At 41.6% G+C, this 22096-nt stretch overlaps 2 protein-coding genes across 3 annotated transcripts in view; both read left to right on the top strand.

Annotated features, from left to right (window-relative positions):
- The window catches only part of LOC119539111, an 83185-nt gene that overhangs the window by 57397 nt on the left and 3692 nt on the right, over positions 1-22096 (top strand). The window lies entirely within an intron of this gene.
- Positions 4985-21468, top strand: HFE (homeostatic iron regulator). Of its 2 annotated transcripts, none has more exons than XM_037842212.1 (7): positions 4985-5112; positions 8201-8464; positions 8672-8947; positions 16545-16820; positions 16968-17081; positions 18075-18129; positions 19358-21468. In XM_037842212.1, the coding sequence occupies exons 1-7, from the start codon at positions 5037-5039 to the stop codon at positions 19389-19391; spliced, it is 1095 nt and encodes a 364-aa protein (XP_037698140.1). In that variant the 5' UTR covers positions 4985-5036; the 3' UTR covers positions 19392-21468. The 2 variants fall into 2 exon arrangements, with proteins under 2 accessions (XP_037698140.1, XP_037698139.1); XM_037842211.1 differs by having other exon boundaries at positions 18630-21468.

Genomic DNA, 22096 nt, shown 5'->3' with positions numbered 1-22096 from the left:
ATCCTATAAGCTGGTGAGGTGAGGTGGGGTGTGTGTGTGTCAGAAATTCTGTCCTTTTGAACCCCTGTACATTGCACCTCATTTCAGAGTCTTCATCTGACTCCATGAACACCACTGCTTGGGTGCTCATTCTCACATTCATTTTGGCCATAGCCAGAGAAGTTGGAGTTCTTGAAAAAAGACATTCTCATCAGGTAGGGAAGATGCAGTAAAGGCAGTAGGGAAGATGCGGAAGAGGGTGCTGGAGTCTTTTCTCTCAGTTTCTTCTGCACAGTCAGCTGCTGAAGGTCCAGGTCAGACATTACCTCTTATCTCCAATCTCCCTTCATGAAGCAGGAGCTCAGCTTTGGCCTTTCACTGTGTCCAGCAGGTGGGGTGTAGAAGGCCTCTGAGGGCTGTCTCTGAGGGCTCTGGTTCCCTCCCCTTGCCACAGCGGGACCTCTGGACAAGGGAGATGGGAGGAGGGTCCCCTCTTTTATTATGACTCCTAGGTACCACAGGGTTCCCTGTGGTTGCTTCCCACTGGATCCTAACTGATACACCTTTTACAATCATTTTTTATTGTTTCCACCATAACTTTCTTAACACTTGTTAAATTTACTTGAGGTAGAGCTTTGTTTCAATAAGTGTTAAACATAGGCTTTTATTGCTGGTGGGGTAGAGGGCAGACCCAAAATGCTTTGCCAACTTAACAACAACAAAATGCACAGGTATTTATACCAATAAGACAAATGTCTATTGCAGTTTTAACAGGGGAAACAAATCATCAAGTGAAACCATCAGAATTCAGACCTTTTAGAAAATGATTTCTACAGGAAATAGCCACACTGCTGAGGTCTGGTCATCTTGTGAGATTCCTCTGTTAAAAATAACATCAGCAAAAATCATTTTATGATGCAGAAGGTGGTTCCATTTTTCTTAAGCTTGAGAGTAAGAGGGAACGTTTCATCCCTCTATCTTGCCGAAATTTCTTTTGCCAGCAGTTCAAAGAGCCTTCACTTTTCAAGGCACAGGACAGGAATTCCATGAGTTAGCATTGAGAGGGAGGAAAAAGCAAGCAAGTCTGCAAGGTTCAAAACTTGTATGAAAATAAAAGGGATGGAAAAGGATTATTAAAATGGTATGATGTGTGGATGCATCATTTTACATACTGCCCCATGCCCAACACCCCTTGGCCACCCTATTCTTTATTAGGTTTACTGTGAAATGTAGCTCTTTGAATGATTCTGGGGTGGGCACAGGGCGGGGGCAGGGACTGTCAAGTTTACTGGTTCTGTTTCACAGGTTGGGTGACCCTTCCCAGCTCTCTCCTGTGCCAGTCCATGTGTGGGGCCAATAGGCTAAACCCCTTCCCAAGTGTACAGGGACACCCAAGCTCCAGCCAGTAAGGCCTGATTCTGGTTCTGACATGCCCCAGGAGTCACTGGGCATCATCTCCAACTCACCGCTCTTTGTGGATGTTGAATTTCAGTATTTCTGTGTGCTTGGAGCAGAAGTGGGGCCAGTGTAGGGCAGCAGGAGATCAGGAATAGAAGTTTCTTCCTCATTAGCTCAGTATGTTCTTTAGACCTGGAGTTGCACCTTCTTACTTATTTGTCTTCAGGCTTCCACTGAACTGTGTATGGCTGGAATTTTCTAGAGTATCTTAATCTCCAGATACAATGGGCAGTTTTCAGAATGCACCTGACTTCATTTCTCTGTAGCATTTGACACCAATAGCCACTCTTCCTAGAAATTTCATGTCTTCTAGAGTATGGTTGGTCATTTCTTTCTTGTTTATATGTTGACTTTTTATCCTCCTCTTGCCAATCAAATGTTGGCATTTCCCAATGATCTGATTTTGGCTATTTTCCTTTATCACATTAAAGAAAGCAAAGCTAAAATTAATTAGTTTCTGATAAAAAATTTTCAAACATATAAAAAAATAGAAAGATATTGATAAGTTGATCCTAAAATTCATATGAAAATTCAAAGCACCTAGAATAGCCATAACCATCTTGAAGAAGAGGAACAAGTTTGGAGGACTCATACTTCTGGATTTCAAAACTTACTACAAAGCTACAGCGATCAGGAGAATATGGTCCTGGCATAAGAATAGGGATAGAGATCAATGGAATAAAATTGAGAGTCCAGAAATAAACCATCACAATTACAGTCAACTGAGTTTCGACAAGGGTGCCAAAATAATTCCATGGGGGAAAGAAAAGTCTTTTCAACAAGTGGTGCTGGGACAACTGGATAGCCACATACCAAAGAATGGGGTTGGATCTTTACCTTAAACCATATAAAAGATTAACTCAAAATGAATCAAAAACCTAAATGTAAGAGCTAAAACTATAAAAATAAAACTCTTAGAAGAAAACATAAGGGTAAATCTTTGTGACCTTGGATTTGACAATTGTCTCTTATATAATAAGAGCACAAGTAACAAAAGAAAAATTGTCAGCACCGTGCTCACTGTGTCAACTACTAGTCAGAAAGAGAGACACATACTATCACCTCCAGGAGAGAAGTTTCACTGCATGGAGGGTCACAAGAGCCTAACAGTGCCTGTCCCTAGGAATAGCAGCCCTAGGGTCTCAACCCTTTTCATGGTTTGCAAGTGTCAGGGTCACTCACACAGGCACTGAATGGACAACTACTCATGTAGAGAAGAGGCAAAGCAAGGTCAGCTTCAATAGTGAGTGTTGGTTCCCCATGGGCAGCAGACGTCAATCTGCAGCTGCAGGGAGAGGGTCTAAACGCACTTTTTGTGTCCTAATTGAAGGATTCCATTCCTTTTCTGCTAGGAATAGATAAAGTAGTGGGAGTAAATCAGGTGCCATAAAACTTACACTTAGTCTGGGAATGTTCACATGTGCTCATGGCAAAGAGGGAGGGAATGCATGGGCAGACCACTGTCTGCTATGAGATGACTAGGTGACCCAAGAAGGGAGTTAGCTCACATTCTCATCCTATGTTAGGAGCCAGGATAACATATTTAGTCCTGAGCACAGGGTCTATTTGCGGGTCACAGGGAAAGGTGTCAGGCCACATACTCAACTTCTACAAAAATAGATAAATTGGACTTCATCAAAATTAAAAATGTCTTGGCTTCAAAGGGCACCATGAAGAAAGTGAAAATGCAACAACAGAATGGGAGAAAATATTCGCAAATCATAGATCTGATAAAAGACTTGCATCTAGAATATATAAAGAGTTCTTACAACTCAATAATAAAAAGACAAAAAAAAAAAAAACATTTGAAATATGGGCAAAGGATGAATAGATATTTTTCCAAGGAAGATATACAAATGGCCAAAAGGTACATGAAAAGATCCTGAACATCATTAGCCATTATGGACATGCAAATAAAATGAAGAGACATCACTTCACACCCCCTAGGATGGCTAGAATCAGAACGATGGACAAGAACAAGTATTGGTGAAGATGCAGGGAAACTAGAACTCTCACATGTTGCTGATGGTAAACTAGTACAGGCACCTTGGAAAACAACCTGGAACATCCTCAGAAAGTTAAACATAGTTATTCTGTGACTCAGCAATTCCACTCCTAGGTATTTACACAAGAGAAATGAAAACATACGCCCACACAAAAACTGGTACACAAATATTCATAGGAGCATTATTCATAGAAGCCAAAGTATGGAAACAAACCAAATGGTGAACGGTAAATAACATGTGTCATGTCCTTGCAATTGAATATTATTCAGAGATAACAAGGAATAAAATACTCATACATGCCACAGCATGGATGACCCTAGGAAACATTATGCCAAGTGAAAAAAGCAAATCACAAAAGACCAAATATTGTATGATTCTGTTTATGTGAAATGGTCAGAATAGGCAAATTTATAGAGATAGAAAGGAGATAATTGTTTGCCTAGGATTGGTGGTGGAGCATAGGGTTTATGGGAAATAACTAAAGAGCATTGGGTTTCTTTTTGGGGTGAAGAAAATGTTCTAAAATTGTTTGTGGTTATGATTGTACACATCTGTGAATATACTGTAAGCCATTGAATTGTATACTTTAAATAGGTGAATTGTATGGCATGTGAATTATAGCTCAATAAAGCTGTTATCAAAAACGAAGAAGAAAAAAGAACAGTACAGTCAACCCCAATGTACCCATCACCAATATTTAACAATTCTAGTCTTGTTTCATCTATTCCCCCTAGAGTTAAGAGGTCCTAATTCCCAACTTTGATTTTTTTTCTTAGATTGCCAAAATTTGCACAAATGCTTAGAAAGTTTTTGCTTGTTAGATATGTTAGGCATTTAAAGGTTTTGGACAAATCAGATATATTCAATTTGTTATAATTGCTTGAAATGAGTAAAGCAGTGGTTCCCAACTTTACTGCACAGGGGAGCTTTTAAAAGCCCAGTGCTGGGGTGGTGCTGCCGTACCAGTTGAATTTGTGTCTGGAGCGGGAGCCAGAAATCGGTCATTTTAATGATCCTTCAGGTGATTCCACTGTGCTGCAAAATTCACGAAACAGTCCTCTGACGATTTACTTAAATTGTGAAAGATATTTCAGTGGGATTTAATTTTTTATCTTATGGTTTATTTATTATCAAAGAACAAATGAAGGTCTAATGTAGAAGTCATTAGATTTCTAAATCGAATAAGATTGGCAAGCTGAACTAAGCTTGAGAAAAGTTTTTAAATACAGTATTGACTATTCAAATTATTTAATATGTAATATTTAAATATTGACTATTTAAATCAGGAAGTCCTTAAGTATACTTTCCAAATCAGCAAAATCCCTCAGGATTTAAAGACAAGGGGGACATCTGGGTCACTGTTCCTCAAGCAGGTACCCTCAGCAGCAGGAGGGATAAAGTTCAAGATCAGGAAAATGGCCCGGAAAAGGATCCCACTGGCCAGGAAGTTTTATCCGGGATCCCCGGAGGCTGGACAATGGCTTCGGGGTGACTGCTTTGGGCCTTCTCGGTTTCCACGCCTATTGCGGGGCGGGGCAGGAGGGAGCAGCGACTCGGTGGAGACGCGCGGGGTCGCGCGGTGCGAGCCGCGAAATGGGCCCGCGAGCCCGGCCCGCGCTTCTCCTCCTGATGCTCCTGCGGACTGTCACCCTTGCGGGGCGACCGCCGCGTGAGTCTGGGGGCTGCGGGGGACCCGGGGTACGGCGAGGAAGGAAATATCGAAACTAGCTTAGGTTAGCTCTTGGGCGTTCGCGAAGTTCGGAGGAACTGCTCAGCCTCATCCGCAATCCCTTCCGCCAACTTTCTGTGTCCGAACCCCGGGAAGGGAGTCTTCTCACCGAGCTGCAGACGGGGTGCCTTTGCCCCATCCCTGATATCCCTGCTCTTCCTGAGTGGCACTCGGAGCCACCCACTCCCTCTCTCGCCGTAACGCTTTTCAAATAAATTTGAGTTTCGCCTTTAGGCCTAGCGGGATTTGGGGTCGAGCTGGGTTTGGGGTCCTTGGGTTCGGATCTCCGTTGTCCCCTTTCTAATATTGTCTGTGCCATTTTTCCCCCGTCATCACCTAACAGGAAGTTCTAACCAAGTGAGACCTTGACTGGGGCGCCGCCTCAGTTTCCAAGCCGGGACCCGCGAAGGGTTGGGAGACTTTTGGCTGAGCGAGCCCACTGCGGGAGCGGTCCCGGGGGTTGGGGGTGTGGCGGAGGGGGATTGGGGATCTGAATTCCGCCCACCTCCACTCCCCTAGGGTGAGACCCAACGTGGAGGCGCAGGAGACAGAGCTGCCCCGCCTTTTCCGACTTGGCGATTGCTCTGCAGCCTGGAAAATAACTTACTGTTAACTGTAGATAGCGGGTATCTTTTTCCTCTGGGGCTTGCTGGTTTGCAGTGTTAATGGTGCTGTATAATTAACTGAAGGATGCCAAAGAGATGATAATTAACATTTAAGTGATGAATTCAGTTTTAATACACATTCCTTTGTGTGCTCTAATTTCACTCTCGCCCTGCATTGAGGAGGTAGGAGCTATTAATAGCTTCATTTTACCAGCGGTCATTTTAACTGACCTTTAGGTTGACTAACTTTCCCCAGGTTTCTGAGACCTTGGTTTTTTGGTGCTCCATTGGGTGCTACCCTGCTCTTCATCATAGAAGAGGGCATCAGGCCCTCACTGTTGTCGGCTTGGTGCAGAGCTTTGTGCACATTATAGTAGATGAGGCACAGAACAACTCTTTTGAGTGCAGGTACCGTGTGTATCCACAGTTTACAGATGACAGAAGTGAAACACTGCCTGCTCACCCGTATTCAACATTCCACAGTGCGGCAGAACCCATGTGTCCCCTCTATGGCTGTGCTTCTTCAACACCACACTGCCTTACAGGTTGAATCATAAAATTTGCTGTTGAACAGAAGTAATCATTTGTTCACAAGGAGTAAGTCACAATGAACGAGTCCCAACTGGGTGTTGCACCCTTCAGGGCCGAGGGGAGATGGCAGGGAACCAAAGTCCTTGCCCTCTAAAATTTTGCAGTCTAGTAGGGGAGATGACAATAAAGGAGAAGGACATATAACATCAGGTTGCACTGAGTGTTGGGAAGACAGGAGGCAGGGAGGTCAGGGAAATCCTCTGAGGCCGAGTATGAACAGAGACCTGAAGGAAATGATGTTACTCTGAATGGGAGACAAACTGAGGTGGAGTGGGCCTGGCAAGCTGGGTCCAAGCAGGGTTTTTCATTCTCAGCACTACTGCCATTTGGGGCTGGGTAAATCTTTGTTGCGGGGAGCTGTCCTGAGCATTGCAGGATGTTTAGCAGCATCCCTAGCCTCTACTCACTATATGCTGGTCACACTGCCCCAGATGTGAAAACTAAAAATGTCTCCATACATTGCCAGATGTCCCCTGGGGACTAAAATCTCTCAGTTGAGAACTACTGGGAGGCCGGCACAGCTGGAGTGCAGGGGTTAGAGGCAGAGAAGTGGGTGTCAGGGTCAAGAAAAGCACCACAGGCAAGTTCACTTAAGTCTTGTAGGCTGTGGTGTGGATTCTCGGCTTCTGTGAAACCAAGGAGTGATATGATCTGCCATTGGTGTTTTAAATGAGTGCTCTGGCTGCTGGGTGGAAAGCAGAAGTAAGAGGACAACAGTAGAAGCAGGGAGACCAGCTAGGAAGCTGCTAGAGTAGACAAGACAAGGGCTGATGGGCGAGGCTGGGTGGAAGTGGAGGAGATGGTGACAATTGGTTGTACTCTGGATATATTTTGAAGGAAGTTGCTGAGGAATCTATGTATTGTATGAGAGAAAGAGAAGAGTCAGAAATGACTCCGCTATTTAATTATTTAATTTAATTTTAATTATCTTTTATTGGCCTGAGCACCAGGGCAATAGGTGGTACCATTTCTGAGATGGGGAAGGCAGAGGAAAGAGCAGCTTGGGAAGCCTGGTTTTGGACATGTTAAGGTTGGGATGTCAGTCAGTCATCCAAGAGGTGGGATCATGTAGGCAGTTGGGCGTTTAGAGTCTAGGCTCAGGACCAGAGATAAAAATCTAGGAGAGTCATCATCATTCATTTTTAAATTCATAAATAAATGAATTCATTCAGCAAATATTTCAATCAAAAAATATTATGAAGCAACAACCACATGCCAAGCTCTGTTCTAGGCACTAGGGATACATCACTGAACTCCCTCACTCTACAGTTGAGGGAAGTGGTGGAAAACTCTCACTTGCGTAGAAGTCTTGTCCTTGTCCTCTTGCTTCTGTATGTGCTTTGGAACTTGTTGTGGTACTAAAGAGCTGCCCCAAGTTATTTAACAGCAGATCTTCCTGCAGTTTACAGTAAACATTTACACATGGAAGGGTTTAGAGATGGGAAGGGTGAAAAACACCACAGCAAATTCCTCTGGACTTGGATCTAATTAGCTCTGAGCGCCAGCTCCTGAGTTCAACAGCCATCATTAGAGACACTTCGGGATCTTCCAGAGTCTGTCAGTTCAGGAGGTATTGCCATGATGTGGGTGTGTGTCAGCGGGGGCGGGGGACTACAAGGGGATGGCATCCACATGTGGCAGAGGGAGGCAGGTGTGGAGAGAGCAGACAAGACTGTCACGTGGAGGGAGGGCAGGCACTGTGGGTCTCACTTTTCACGTGAGGACCACACACAGTTGGCCGTATGCATTGATTCAGAAGGTGCCTAGTGTCTCCACCTCCAAGCCACACCCACTGCTGCCTGTGTTGAAGGCTGTCTGTCCTCTCTCTCCAGGATCGCACTCTCTGCACTACCTCTTCATGGGTGCCTCAGAGCTGGACATTGGGCTGCCTCTTTTTGAGGCCTTGGGCTATGTGGACGACCGGCTATTTGTGTCTTATGACCATGAAAGCCGCCGTGCTGAGCCCCGCACCCTGTGGGTCCAGGGTGGGGCTGCCAGCCAGCTGTGGCTGCAGCTGAGTCAGAGCCTGAAAGGCTGGGACCACATGTTCATCGTAGACTTCTGGACCATCATGGACAACAACAATCAGAGCAAGGGTATGTGGCCAGGGGTGGGGGTGGCCCTCTCCTTCCTCGGCAAAGTGGAGTGTTTCCTCACCTCAGGGATGCATCTTGAGGGAGAGGGCTGGGGGTCAGAGATCAGGGAAGGGGGCTGGTTTCTGAGGTCCTTCAGTGGTCCCTGGGGATGGTGGAGGCAGGGAACTGCTCCTTTTGTTTCAGTAATGAGGCTGGGGGTATTGTCAGAGTCCCACACCCTGCAGGTGATTCTGGGCTGCGAGGTGCAGGAAGACAACAGCACCAGAGGGTTCTGGAAGTATGGGTACGACGGACAGGATCATCTCGAATTCTGCCCTGAGACGCTGAATTGGAGAGCAGCAGGGCCTGGGGCCCGGGCCACAAAGCTGGAGTGGGAAGTGAACCAGATTCGGGCCAAGCAGAACAGGGCCTACCTCAAGAGGGACTGCCCGGAACAGCTGCAGCGGCTGCTGGAGCTGGGGAGAGGGGCTCTGGACCGGCAAGGTAGGATGGGAGCATCTTCTTAACCCCACACGGTAGTGACGGAGGCGGAGGGGGAGGCGGGGCAGCGGGTTTCCCGGCTAGGGTTTGTCAGAGGTGGCTGAGCTTGTGTGGTTGTGGCTCTCCTAAGTTCTGGAAAGGGACTTTCTCAGCCCTGAGGTCTCCACCTCATATTGAGATGTAAGACACCACCATGTGTCATAGTTTATTTTCCCCTTATGCATGTAGGACACGAAATAAAACCTGTGATCCTCTTTTGATTTAAAAAAGAATCCTGTGTACATTTATACCTTTTAGGAATTCAGAGAAGCCAGTTATCACATAATTACCAGGCAAGACATTACCAAGGGAGATAAACAATCAGAGCTGCAGTTTTTTGGGAACTGAAAGGATACTTTCATTGATAGAGCAATAATCTGAAGCCTATTTTACAAGTCCCTTTTTACAAGACCACTAATTAGGTTGAACCAGATGAAATTGCCGATAGTCCATATTCTGTCGTTTATTGTAGTACTATATACCTACATAAAATATAAAATTTGCCAATTAACCATTTCTAAGTGTAAAATCCAGAGGCATTAACTGCACATGCAATGTTGTACAACCATTACCATCTATTTCCAAAATTTTCTATCACCCCAAATCAAATCAAAACTCTCTACTCATTAAGTAATAAATACCCATTTCTTTTCTCCCTAGTCCCTGGTAACCTAATCTACTTTTTGTCTCTATACATTTGCCTAGTCTATATATTTTACATAAATTGAATCATGCAATATTTGTACTTTTGTGTGTGGCTTATTTCACTTAGCCTGATGTTTACAAAGTTCGTGCATGTTGTAGCATGTATGAGAAATTAATTCCTTTCTTATGGCTAAGTAATAACCCTTTGTATGTATATACTACATTCTGTTTGTTCTTCCATTGATGGCCATTTGGTTGTTTCCGATTTATGGCTATTGTAATAATGCTGCTATGAACATTGGAGTATAAGTATCTTTTTGAGTCCCTGTTTTTAATGGTTTTGGTTATAGATCTAGAAGTAGAGTTGCAGGGTCATATGACAGTTCTGTTTAACTTTTCAAGGAACTGCCAAACTGTTTTCTTCAGTGCCTCCACCATTTTACACTTTTATCAGCAATGTCAATTTCCCTGTATCCTTACCAACACTTGTTTTCTTTCTTTCTTTCTTTCTTTCTTTTTTTCTTTCTTTCTTTCTTTCTTTCTTTCTTTCTTTCTTTCTTTCTTTCTTTCTTTCTTTCTTTTCTTTCTTTCTTTTCTTTCTTTCTTTCTCATTCTATTCATCTGACAGGCGTGAAATGGTATCTCATTGTGGATTTGAGTTGCATTTGCCTAATGACCAGTGATGTTGTACAATATTTCTTGTGTTTATTGTCCATTTGTTTCTCTTCATTGGAGAAATGTCTATTTGGATTCTTTGCATATTTTAAAATTGGGTTGTCTTTTTATTTTTGAGTTGAAACAGTTCTTATATGTTCTAAATACAAGTTCCTTCTCAGATAAATGATTTGCAGATATTTTCTCCTATTTTGTGGGTTGTCTTTTTACTTTCTTGATAGTGTCCTTTGATACACAAAAGCTTTTAATTTTAATAAAGTCCAATTTATCTAGTTTTTCTTTTGTTGGCTGTGCTTTTGGTATAACATTTAAGAAACCATTGCCAAATCCAAGGTCATGAAGATTTGCTCCTATGTTTACATCTCAGAGTTTTATAGCTTTAGTTCTTATATTTATGTCATTGATCCAATTTGAGTTACTTTTCGTTTATGGTCAGATGTAAATGTCCAACTTCATTCTTCTGCATGTGTCTATCTAGCTATACAGTTTTCCCAACACCATTTGTTGAGGAGATTATTGTTTTCTCATTGAGAAGACTTAGCACCACTGTAGAAAATCAATTGACCATAGATATAACCCTCAATTCCATTGGTATATATGTCTATTTTTTAAATTCAGTTTTATTGAGGTATATTCACATACCATACAGTCATCCATGGTGTGCAATCAACTGTTCACAGTACCATCATTTAGATGTGCCTTCTTTACCCTGATCCATTTTTGAACATTTTCTTTACACCAGAAAGAATAAAAATAAGAATAAAATACAAAAGTAAAAAAGAACACCCAAATTACCCCCCCATCCCATCCCATTCTTCATTTAGTCCCTATCCCCATTTTTCTACTCATCCATCCTTACACTGGATATAGGGAGTGTGATTCACAAGGTTTTCACCATCACACTGTCACCCCTTGTAAGCTACATAGTTACACAGTCGTCTTCAAGAGTCAAGGCCACTGGGTTGGGGTTTGATAGTTTCAGGTATTTACTTCTAGCTATTCTAATTCACTAAAACCTAGAAAGGGATATCTATATAGTGCATAAGAATGCCCACCAGAGTGATCTCTCAACTCCTTTACCCTTTGAAATCTCTCAGCCATTGAAACTTTATTTTGTTTCATTTCGCGCCCCTCTTTTGATCAAGAAGATGTTCTCAATGCCATGATGCTGGGCTCAGGTTCATCCCTGGGAATCATATCCTGTGTTGTCAGGGAGATTTACACCCGTGGGAGTCAGGTCTCATGTATGGGAGAGGGCCGTGAGTTCACCTGCCAAGTTGGCCTAGCTAGAGAGAGAGGACCACATCTGAGCACCAAAGGGGAAGACTGGTTAGGCACAGTTATAAGCAAGTTTAACCTCTTCTTTGCGGCAACAAGCCTCAAAATGGCAAGCCCCAAGATAGAGGGCTCGGTATACCAAACCGTCAGTCATCACTGTTTATGAGAACATCAGCAACAACCCCAAGTGAGGCAGTTCAGCACTTCCGCATTTTCCTCCAGCTCCTCAGGAGGGGTGGGGTGGGGGAGGGGGCTGCATATATATTTTTATTCTCTGCCCAAATTACTCTGGGATGTGACACTATTTCACACTAACCTGTGCAAACCTACAAGATCTCACTTCCTGTTCAAAGTTCCATGTAATCGTGGTGTTTGAACAAGCTGACTGTACAAGTTAAATTGCTTAGTGTACTACAAAAAATATAGATCCTGCTCCAGGTAACCATCTCTTCCCTTGGTCTCACATGGAAGTTGAAGTTTTAAAACATAGTCAGTATCGTCCTTTACCCTTTGGCCTGATTTGCCCTAGTCCTAACCAGATCTCCTTCATTCATATCTCTAATTGAAGTCTAGACTCTTTTTCAGCTTTTTAAACAGTTGCTGTATGTGCTAATACTGACATTCATATCTGCCAAGCTCTAGCTCTGAGTCTCAGTATCACACAGATACTCAAAGTTCCAGAGACCAATCAGGTCATACACAAAGGGATCAGCATCTCAGAATCTGGAGATAGCCATTACAATTCAAGAATAGATGTGACTGCTCTAAGAGCTTACAGTCTAGGGACCATTACAATAAGCATTCCCCTGATAAGCTGTGCTCTAAGATTCAATTCTGAGTTTACACATTGTAGTTAGTCCATATTGGTGAGGCATTACAGTGTTTGCCTTTGTTTCTGGCATAGTTCACTTGAAATGTTGTCTGCAGGATCCACTCACCTCCTTGTGTGTCTCACAGCTTCATTCCTTTTTGCAGTTGCTTGATATTCCATTGTATGCACACACAACAGTTCACTATTCTGTTCCTCAGTTGATGTACCCTTAGGCCACCTCCACCCTTTGAAAATCATGAATACTGTCGCCATAAACACCAGTGTGCAAATGTCCACTCTTGTCTCTGCTCTCAGATCCTCCAAGCATATATGCCATAATGAGGTTGCAGGACCTTACGGCACCCACATACTTAACTTCTTGTGGAACCATCACACTGTCTTCCAGAAAGGCTACAACAATAAATAAGTACATCCCTCTCAACATGTTTTCTCCAGCACTTTTATCCCTATTTATATTTTTCCCTAGAATTTTATAGAGATATATTCACATACCATTCAATTATCCACAGTGTACAATCAGTTGTTCATGTTAATCATCATATAGTTGTGCATTTATCACCAGAGTCAGCACTTGAGCATATTGTTTACTACAAAAGAAGTGTTTTTATACGTCTATTTTTATGTCAGTACCGCACTATTTTTTCTTTTTCTTTTCCACACTATTTTAATCATTGTAACTTTGCAATAAGTTTTGAAATGGCAAAATGCAAGTCTTCTAACTTTCTTCCTTTTAAACATTGCTTTGGCTATTCTTGGTCCCTTGAAGTTCTATATTAATTTTAGGATGGGTTTTTGCATTTCTACAAAAAGTACCATTGGGATTTTGATAGGGATTGCATTGAATCTTTATATTGCTTTGAGTAGTGTTGTCATCTTAACAATATTAAGTCTTCCAAACCAGGAACACAGGATGTCTTTCTGTTTTCTTAGGTCTTTTTAAATTTCTTTCAGCAATGTTTTCTAGTTTTCAGTGTATAATTACTGAGCCTCCTTGGTTGGATTTATTCCTAAGTATTTTATTCTTTTAATGGTATTGTACATGGCATTGTTTTCTCAATTTCCTTCCAGATTGTTCATTCCTAATATCGAAAAATACAATTGATTTTTGTGCATTGATTTTGTATCCTGCAACTCTGCTGAATTCATTTATTAGCTCCAGGAGTTTTTTGTGGGTTCTTCACGGATTTCTAGATTCTAGATCAGGCCATCTATGAACAGATAGTTTTACTTCTTTCCAATTTGGATGCCTTTTACTTTTTCTTGCCTAATTGTTCTGGCTAGGCTTCCATTACTATGTCATATAGAAGTGGGGAAAACAGGCATTCTTGAATAGTTCCTGATCTTAGGAGAAAAGCTTTCAGTCTTTCACAGTTAAGTATGATGTTAACTGTGCATTTTTCAAATATGGCCTTTATCATGTTGAGGAAGTTCCCTTTTTTCCTAATTTATTCAGTGATCTTTTCATGAAAGTATGTTAGGATTTGTCAAATACTTTTTCTGCATCAACTCAATTGTTGTTCTTTTCCTTTGTTCTGTTAATGTGTTGCATTACATTGATTTATTTTCATATGTTGAACTACTCTTAGTTTCTTGGGATAAATTCTACTTGGTCGTGGTGTATAATCCTTTCTTTCTGCTGAATGACAGGAACTTATTGTCTTATGGTTTCAGAGGCTAGAAGTCCAAGGTGTCGGCAAGGCCATGCTTTCTCCTCAAAGTCTGTAGTAGCATTCTGGTGCTGCCTTGCCACAATCTTTGGGGTTACTTGGCTTGCATCTCTGCCTCCTGTCACATGGCAATCTCTTTCTCCTTGTGTCAGCTCTTCTGGTTTCTCTGACTTCTGGCTTCTCTTTGTGGACTCGAGTAATATAGATTAAAGCCCACCCTGATTTAGTTTGTTCACAAATGATTCCACACCTTAACTGATAATACATCTTCAATTGTACAATCCTTTTAATATGCTGCTGAACTCTGCTGGTGTTTTGTTGAGGATTATTACCTCTATTTTCATAAGGGATATTGGTCTGTAGTTTTCTTTTCTTGTAGTGTCTTTGTTTCGCTTCCAAATCAGGGTAATGTTGGCCTCATACAATAACTTAGGAAGTGATCTCTCCTCTTCAATTCTTTGGAAGAGTTTGAGAAGGACTGGTGTTAATTCTTCTTTAAAAGTTTGGTAGAATTCACCATTGAAGCCATCTGGTCTTAGGCTTCTCTTTGTTGGGAAGATTTTAATAACTGTTTCAATTTCCTTACTTTTTGTAGGTCTGTTAACATCTTCTGTTCCTTCTTGAGTCAGTTTTGATAGTTGGTGTGTTTCTAGGGATTTGCCATTTCATTTAGGTTATTTGATTTATTGATCATAATATTCTCTTATAATCCTTTTTATTTCTGTAAAGTCAGTAGTAGTAATGTCCTCTCAATTCTGATTGTAATAATTTGGGACTTCTCTCCTGTGGTGGTTTGAAGCTGTATGTATCCCAGAAAACCATATTCTTAAACGTAATCCATTCCTGTGGGTGTGAACACATTGTAAGTAGGACCTTTTGATGAGGTTGCTTCAGTTAAGGCGTGATCCACCTCAATCAGGATGGGTCCCAATCCTCTTTCTGGAGTCCTTTATAAGAGAATGAAATTCATATGCGAGAGAAAGCCATGGAAACAAGAAGCTGAAATCAGCAAAACCCAGAAGAGAAGGGAGAGACCAGCAAATGCAACCATGTGCCTTGCCATGTGACAGAGGAGCCAAGGATCACTGGCAGCCAGTCTTTGTAAAGAAGCTTCACCTTGATTTGGCATTTCCCTGGCCCCCAAAGCATGACCGAGTAAATTACCACTGTTTAACCTGACCCATTTCACTGTATTTGCTTTAAGCAGTCTAGGAAACCGAAACTTCTCCTTTTCATTTAGCCAGTTTGGCTAAAGATTTGCCAATTTTGTTGATCTTTGCAAAAAAACAACTTTTTTTCCCCCCTCTATTGCTTTGTATTCTCTATTTCACTATTTCTGCCTTAATCTTTCCTTCCTTCTACTATCTTTGGGTTTAGTTTGCTTTTCTTTTGCTAGTTCCTTAAGGTGTAAGTTAGGTTATTGATTTGAGATCTTCCTCTTTTTTTTTTCGTGTAGGTGTTTATAGCTATAAATCTTCCAAGCATCATTTTCACTCCATCCCATAAGTTTGTGTATGCTGTATTTTCATTTTTATTCAAGTTATCTTCTAATTTCCCTTGTGATTTCTTCTCTGACCCATTGGTTGTTTGAATGTATTGTGAAATTTCTGAATATGTGTAAGTTTTCCAGTTTTCCTTGTATTACTGACTTCTAGTTTCATCGCATTATGATTGGAGAAGATGCTTTGTATAATTTCCATTTTTTTTAAATTTATTAAGACTTATTTTGTGGCCTAATATATGCTCTATCCCAAAGAATGTTGCAGGTGCACTTGAAAAGAATGAGTATTCTGCTGTTGTTGGTGGGATGTTCTGTGTATGTCTAGTAGGCTTAGTTGGTTTATGATGTTGTTCAAGTCCTCTATTTCCTTATTGATCTTGTCTCTGGTTGTTCTATCTGTTATTGAAAGTGGGGTACTGAAGTCTCCAGCTATTATTTTAGAAATGCCTATTTCTCCCTTGATTCTGTTAATTTTTTGCTTTATATATTTTGAGATTCTGTTGTTAGGTACATATATCTTTGCAATTGTTATATATTATTGATGGCATGAACCTTTTTTCAATATATGATGCTCTTTGTCTCTTGTAACTTTTTCTGACTTAAAATTTATTTTGTCTTACAATAATATACAATATGCAATATTATAGCCACCTCTCAGTCATTTTTGATTCACATAAATGACCGTTTCATCTGGTTCAGCTTAATATAGTAAAGGCATATGCACTTTGCATATTGGAACAGGAGAACACAGCAACAACTGTGACTGTTCTCTGTGTGACACCACACTGGAGCTGAGTCTGGGAACAAACTTTTAGGAGACAAAATGCTGTCTTTCCTGCAGCTTGCTTTGTCTGAAATGGATACTTCCTTCCTCCAACCCACAGAGAAGGAAAGTGAAAGTTTCAGTCTTCTTGACAAGGGTAGAACGATCCCCTCCCCTCAGCCTTCCTCTTTCCTATCTAGTTCCTTCTTTGGTGAAGGTGACTCATCGTGTGGCTCCTGGAGTGACCACTCTTCGGTGTCAGGCTATGAACTTCTTCCCCCAGAACATCACCATGAGATGGTTGAAGGACAAGCAGCTGCTGGATGGCACGGAGGTTGAGCCTATGGACATGCTGCCCAATGGGGATGGGAACTACCAAAGCTGGATGGCTGTAGGTGTGACCCCTGGGGAAGAGCAGAGATACACCTGCCAGGTGGAGCACCCAGGCCTGGACCAGCCCCTCACTGCCACCTGGGGTATGGATGAGGGCCAGGGGCTGAGAAAATCTGTGGTGGGTGGAACAGGGCTGGTCAACAAGGCAGTCCAAAGAGGGTCTGCTCTGTGTTGGGGGGTGGGCAGCAAGCAGTGGTCATAGGCTTTTTCATTTGCCTTTGCTGTTTTAGAACCCTCATCTTCTGGCACCCTAGTCATTGGAATCATCAGTGGGATTGCTGTTTGTGTCATCATCTTCTTCATTGGAATTTTGATCAGAATCTTAAGGAAGAGGCGGGTTTCAAGTGAGTAGAAAGAAGGAAAAAATCTCGTAGTATCTCTGCCCCTGGGATACAGTAGTCCTGCTGCCAGGAAGTGAGGCAGAGGAGATTTGGTATCCATTAGAAGCCTTCCCCTGTCTTTTTCTCTTTAGGAACACCAGTTCCTCCCTGGAAGTAGGAAAGAAATTATTAGTTTTCCCCAGAATGAAAGTTCTTAATTCAAGGAACATCTTCTAAGCACCAACTATTTGCAAGGCACTCTTCAAGATAGGACACAGGCTTTTAGATTAAGTCACTGTAGCTATTCTCAGAACTCAAATCTAATAGAGGATGAAATCAGCACAAGTACAGTTAAAGAAGATGCTTTAAGGTCCTCAGGGATGTACAAAGCAAATGCTTTGGGGTATCAAAGGAAGGAAAGACCATATTCAGCTAGGATCAGGAAAGGCTTCCAGTATGCTGGCATCCAAGGTGGATCTTGAAGGAGAAATAGGATTTCTTTAGGTGAGGTTGAGGACAAGGGGAGGTCTACATGGATAGAGCATCCCTGCAGGTGGGAGAATATGAGGTATGCTGGGAAATGGGAAATAATTACTACACCCAGTCCCTGACTTTGAAACCCATCAGTCCCCAAGTTCTGCATTTCTACATCCAAATCAACTCTGATGTGGAGAGGAGGGAGTCAGAGAGAAGCCAGCACATGCAGGCACCAGAGGGCTTGTTGAGACTGTGTCTCGTGGACTCTGGGGGACCAATGAAGGGATACAAGGAAGGAGGGACACAATCTTTGTGGAATGGACAGTGGGTTGTTAGGTGAGACGAGAGGCAAGGAAACCCGTTGGAAGGCTATTAAAAGTAATTGCAGATGAGAGATAATGGTGGCTGAAATCCAGTAGATATCTGGTTTAAGAATGATCATTGTTGAGATGGGTGGATGAGGGAGGTGAGGGATAGGGAGGAGGTGAGGATGATGTCTATGTCTGTGATGGCTCTTTCCTGGGTCTCTTGTCTCCATAGGAGGAGCCATGGGGGACTACGTCTTAGCTGAAGTGCAGTTTGCAGAACTCTTGAGGTGAGGAGACACAATTGGCAACCCAAAGAGGGCATGCACTTGTGGAGTTCTTCATATTTCAGGACAAGTGTGGACCTAACAAACAGAAACTGCCCAAGGAACTCTCTCCTCTTAGCCTTTCCTGTTCTCTCTCAAGAAAGATCCCCCCCCCCCCATTTAGTGTTTTGGGTTCATGCATGTTAACAGCCCCCACGTTGGACTTCTCCCTTGAATTGAGTCTCATGAATTTCAAACTGTATCTAGAGCCTGTCTTGGTTTCCTCCATTACTTGAGACTGTATATACCTGTGTCACCTCATCTTCTACCTCTGGAAGAGGGTTCCTTAAAGTTGGGGGAGTTATGTTTCCTTTTAACATCCTAGAAAAGCAAGAGCTTTCTCCTCAGAGACATACACAACTCATACCCTACCAAGATTTTTCATGCACATCCAGGCATTTCCTGGATCTCCCCCTCTTCCTCCTCACCCCAAGTTTTCTCTGTGTCCTCTCTCTGTTTTCCAGTTACTCATCTGTCACCAAGACCTGTGGTCTTTTCCTTCAGAGGCCAATCTGGGCCTCTGTGTAACTATGAAGGCTGTGCATTGCCCAGCTGGAGGAGGTGCCTTTTCCCACAGACGCATCATGGACATTTATATGCATTCTGATAGTTTTCCAGCAGGTGGAAGGGAAGTGTCTGGAGGAGGGGTGTCACTTTTTCATGTATATGAAGGTGATGTATGGATTTTCTCAGAGTAGTGGTGTCTGCATTTGCAGTGCCACTCCTATATGCCACACCTGAAGTATCACAGTAACCTTTCTATCTGGTCTCTGCTGACACTGTCCTTGTCCTGATGGTGATGGTAATGATGATACTTAGAAAATGCACATACTTCGTGCTAGGTTCTGTTCTGAGCACTCACATGCATTATCTCAAGTAATTCTCATAGTAATTCTCTGAGGTAGGTACTATTCTTGTCTGCCATCCCCCCACTTTCTTTTGGTTGAAGATACTGAGGTGCAGAGTATCTCACAGCCTGCCAGGGATAGAGACAGGTTTTGAACATAGTCACTCTGGCTCTTTGATTCATTTCGTACACCACCACTTTCAGATTTTTTAGATGTGTGGAGTAAATGTAGAAGGAAGCAGGTGGCTGGGTGATATGGGCAAAATATGAGGGATCTCTTCCCCATTCACCTCTTCTTCTCTTCTCTCATTGTGTTTCTTCTCGGTGAACATGATCCAAATGAAGGGAAAACAGCAGAAAACAATCTACTGATCCATAGCTGCCATGTTCCCTTCCGATATCCCTGTGGGAAGGATCCCAGGAAGTGACACCCTCACTCATCTGTGGCCACCACCAGTCTGCTCTCTGGTATCTATGTCTTCAGCTCCCAGACCAGGACTGTGATTGGGGGTGGGGGGTGGGGGGTGTCAGAATGCTGGTGGCATTTTCCTCAAGCAGCTGGAACATCCTCCTCATATTAAAAACAGTGAAGTGGAAACGGCTGAGTGGCCTGTGGGATGCCCCACACATCTTCCTGGGGGTTGCTGGAGCTCCAGTTCTCATCCCTGGCTGTGCCCATTCAAAAAAATTAACCAGGTCACTCAGGGATGACTTGATTTTTGGAAAGTAATTCAGCTGACCATGTTCAGAAGAGACTTAAGGTATACATGCAGATGTCATGTGTTTCTCATACACTGCTGGATACATCTGGCTGAAGAGTAGTGGAACCAGCCATTCTGCGTAGAAGGCAGGTACCTCAGGAGACCAAATAAAGCTCAGAAGGTTGTTGGGTAGGCATTGAAATTCAGCAAAGAGATCGCAACTATTTTTTTAAACTTTTAATTTTTTTTTTCATCTGGTTATGAAAGTTATGTGGAAAGAAAGTAAAAGTAATTTGTGCTCATTGTAGAAAATTTGAAAAAACAAATAAAATTTAAATCGTTTATAATTTTATCAGCCAGAGATAAACTCTAGTAACATTTTGCGTACTTGCTCTCAATATTATTGCTACCCTAAAAAATACAGAAAGTTTAAAAAATGTATATTTTAATAAATATACAGTTTTGTATTGCATGATTTTACTGATGTTTTACTTGTCCATTATATGTATGTACTTAATCATTTCCTTATTTTTTGCACATTTACACTGCTTCTACTTTTTTTTATGTTTTATGGAATATTTTCATTAAACTCTACTGAATTAACTGCTCTTCTTTGCTTTAGGCATTATCACCTAAGTTGTAACTCACTGGTTATTTTTACCTCCAAACCATTTTGGAAGCACACTAACAAATTATTTCTCTCTAAATATACTGTACTCAATGCAGACTATCAAAAACCTTATCTTACTCTTCTACCTCATGAAGGATATGTGACATATAATTAGGTGACTCTTTATACACACACACACATACACACACACATATAGTTTTTATTTCACAAAGACAGCTTTTCAAGAAGCACCCTATCCTTCACAGTAACACATTTACTAACCATTGACAACTATGGCCTAAGACTTTTTTTTTTAACATTAGAAGTTATAAATCTCCATTTTTTTTTAGTTTTTATATGGTTTGATTTTTCTGGCTTTGCTCATCATTTTTGAGGTCTACCATGTTTGAAAAATAGAAGAACACCTACATTTAAGATACTTAATCTTATTTTTCCTCTGGCAAAACCACCCATAAACAAAAAGTATTAGTAAGGGGAAGGGTGACATCTGGTGGTCATTGTCAAGTGTATCACTGCAGTCTTGTGACAGGAGTGTCCAAGCTCTACCTTGCTGGGGGTAGAGACCATGCTGGGGGTTTGTCTGAAGGGAAGGGGATGGAAAACGGTAGGGAACCGGAGATGATTTAAATGGTGGCACAAATGGCCTGAAAATTCGAGGAAGCCAAAAGGAAACTTTCTCCAGCTATTTGAATTGCTGGAATCAGAGGGCACTGTTGAGCTGCCTAAACTATGAGTAGAATAGAAGGAAAACAGACAATTAACACTCCTAATCTTTGAAATGGTGGAGAGTAGGTGGTTGAGGCCTGCTGGCACAGGCCCAAATTCATTTTACTTCTAAACCTGTTATTCTGAACCATTATGTTATAATAATATAATCTTAACAGTGGAGTGTGTACTTTATTATATATTACAAAACATTCTTCATGTACATACACACATTTAACAACAAAATGCTTTCTCTGAAATGCTGGAAGTTTCTTACAAGCTGCCTTTCGTTACTTTTTTTATGGTAAGGTATACATAACATAAAATTTGCTATTTTAACCATTTTTAAGTATACAATTCAGTGGCATTAATTACATTTACAATTTTGTAACCATTGCCACTTTCCACTACCAAAACTTTTCCATTACTCAAAACAGAAACTCTGTACCTAATAATTCCCCATTCCTCTCTCCTGAGCCCCTGGTAATCTCTAGTCTACTTTCTGTCTCTGAATTTGCTTATTCTAGCTAATCATTTAAGTGGAATCATGCAATATTTCTTTTTGTGTGTCTGGTTTATTTCACTTAGCAATGATGTTTTCAAGGTCTAGCCATGTGGTAGCGTGTAACAGAACTTCATACCTTTTATATGGCTATTGTAGCTATATACCACATTCTCTTTATCCATTCATCGTTGATGGGCACTTGGGTTGTTTCTACCTTTTGGCTATTGTGAATAATGTTGCTATGCACATTGTGTACAAGTATTAAACCACCATTTCTAACCACACTGACTTAATAATGACTAACACTCAAATATGCATGACTTTAAACATTAAAAAGTTTCAACATATGTGAGCTGGTGTTTGTAATTTGGTTTACTTTGGGTCATAATCCCTTTTCTTCTCCCCTTTTGAGTCAGTGTTTAATTCCTATATAAAACAATCTGGACCATTAATACAATGTTAAACTATTTTGTGTGACAATTTTATTAGAAAGCCTGGGTTGCCCTGGTGTCCTGCATACATTTAGTACTTGGCATTGCATG

Source organism: Choloepus didactylus, chromosome 7, assembly GCF_015220235.1.
Source record: "Choloepus didactylus isolate mChoDid1 chromosome 7, mChoDid1.pri, whole genome shotgun sequence".
Taxonomy (NCBI): domain Eukaryota; kingdom Metazoa; phylum Chordata; class Mammalia; order Pilosa; family Megalonychidae; genus Choloepus; species Choloepus didactylus.
The sequence above is the reverse complement of the archived record's forward strand: the minus strand, read 5'-3'. Positions and strand labels throughout refer to the sequence as shown.

Bases quoted from the DNA above. Each gene is read 5' to 3' on its own strand.
- HFE (XM_037842211.1), top strand. From the start codon at position 5,037: ATGGGCCCGCGAGCCCGGCCCGCGCTTCTCCTCCTGATGCTCCTGCGG. The intron at 5,113-8,200 runs GTGAGTCTGGGG...CTCTCTCTCCAG, and splicing joins CCTTGCGGGGCGACCGCCGC to GATCGCACTCTCTGCACTAC. The intron at 16,821-16,967 runs GTATGGATGAGG...TTGCTGTTTTAG, and splicing joins GCCCCTCACTGCCACCTGGG to AACCCTCATCTTCTGGCACC.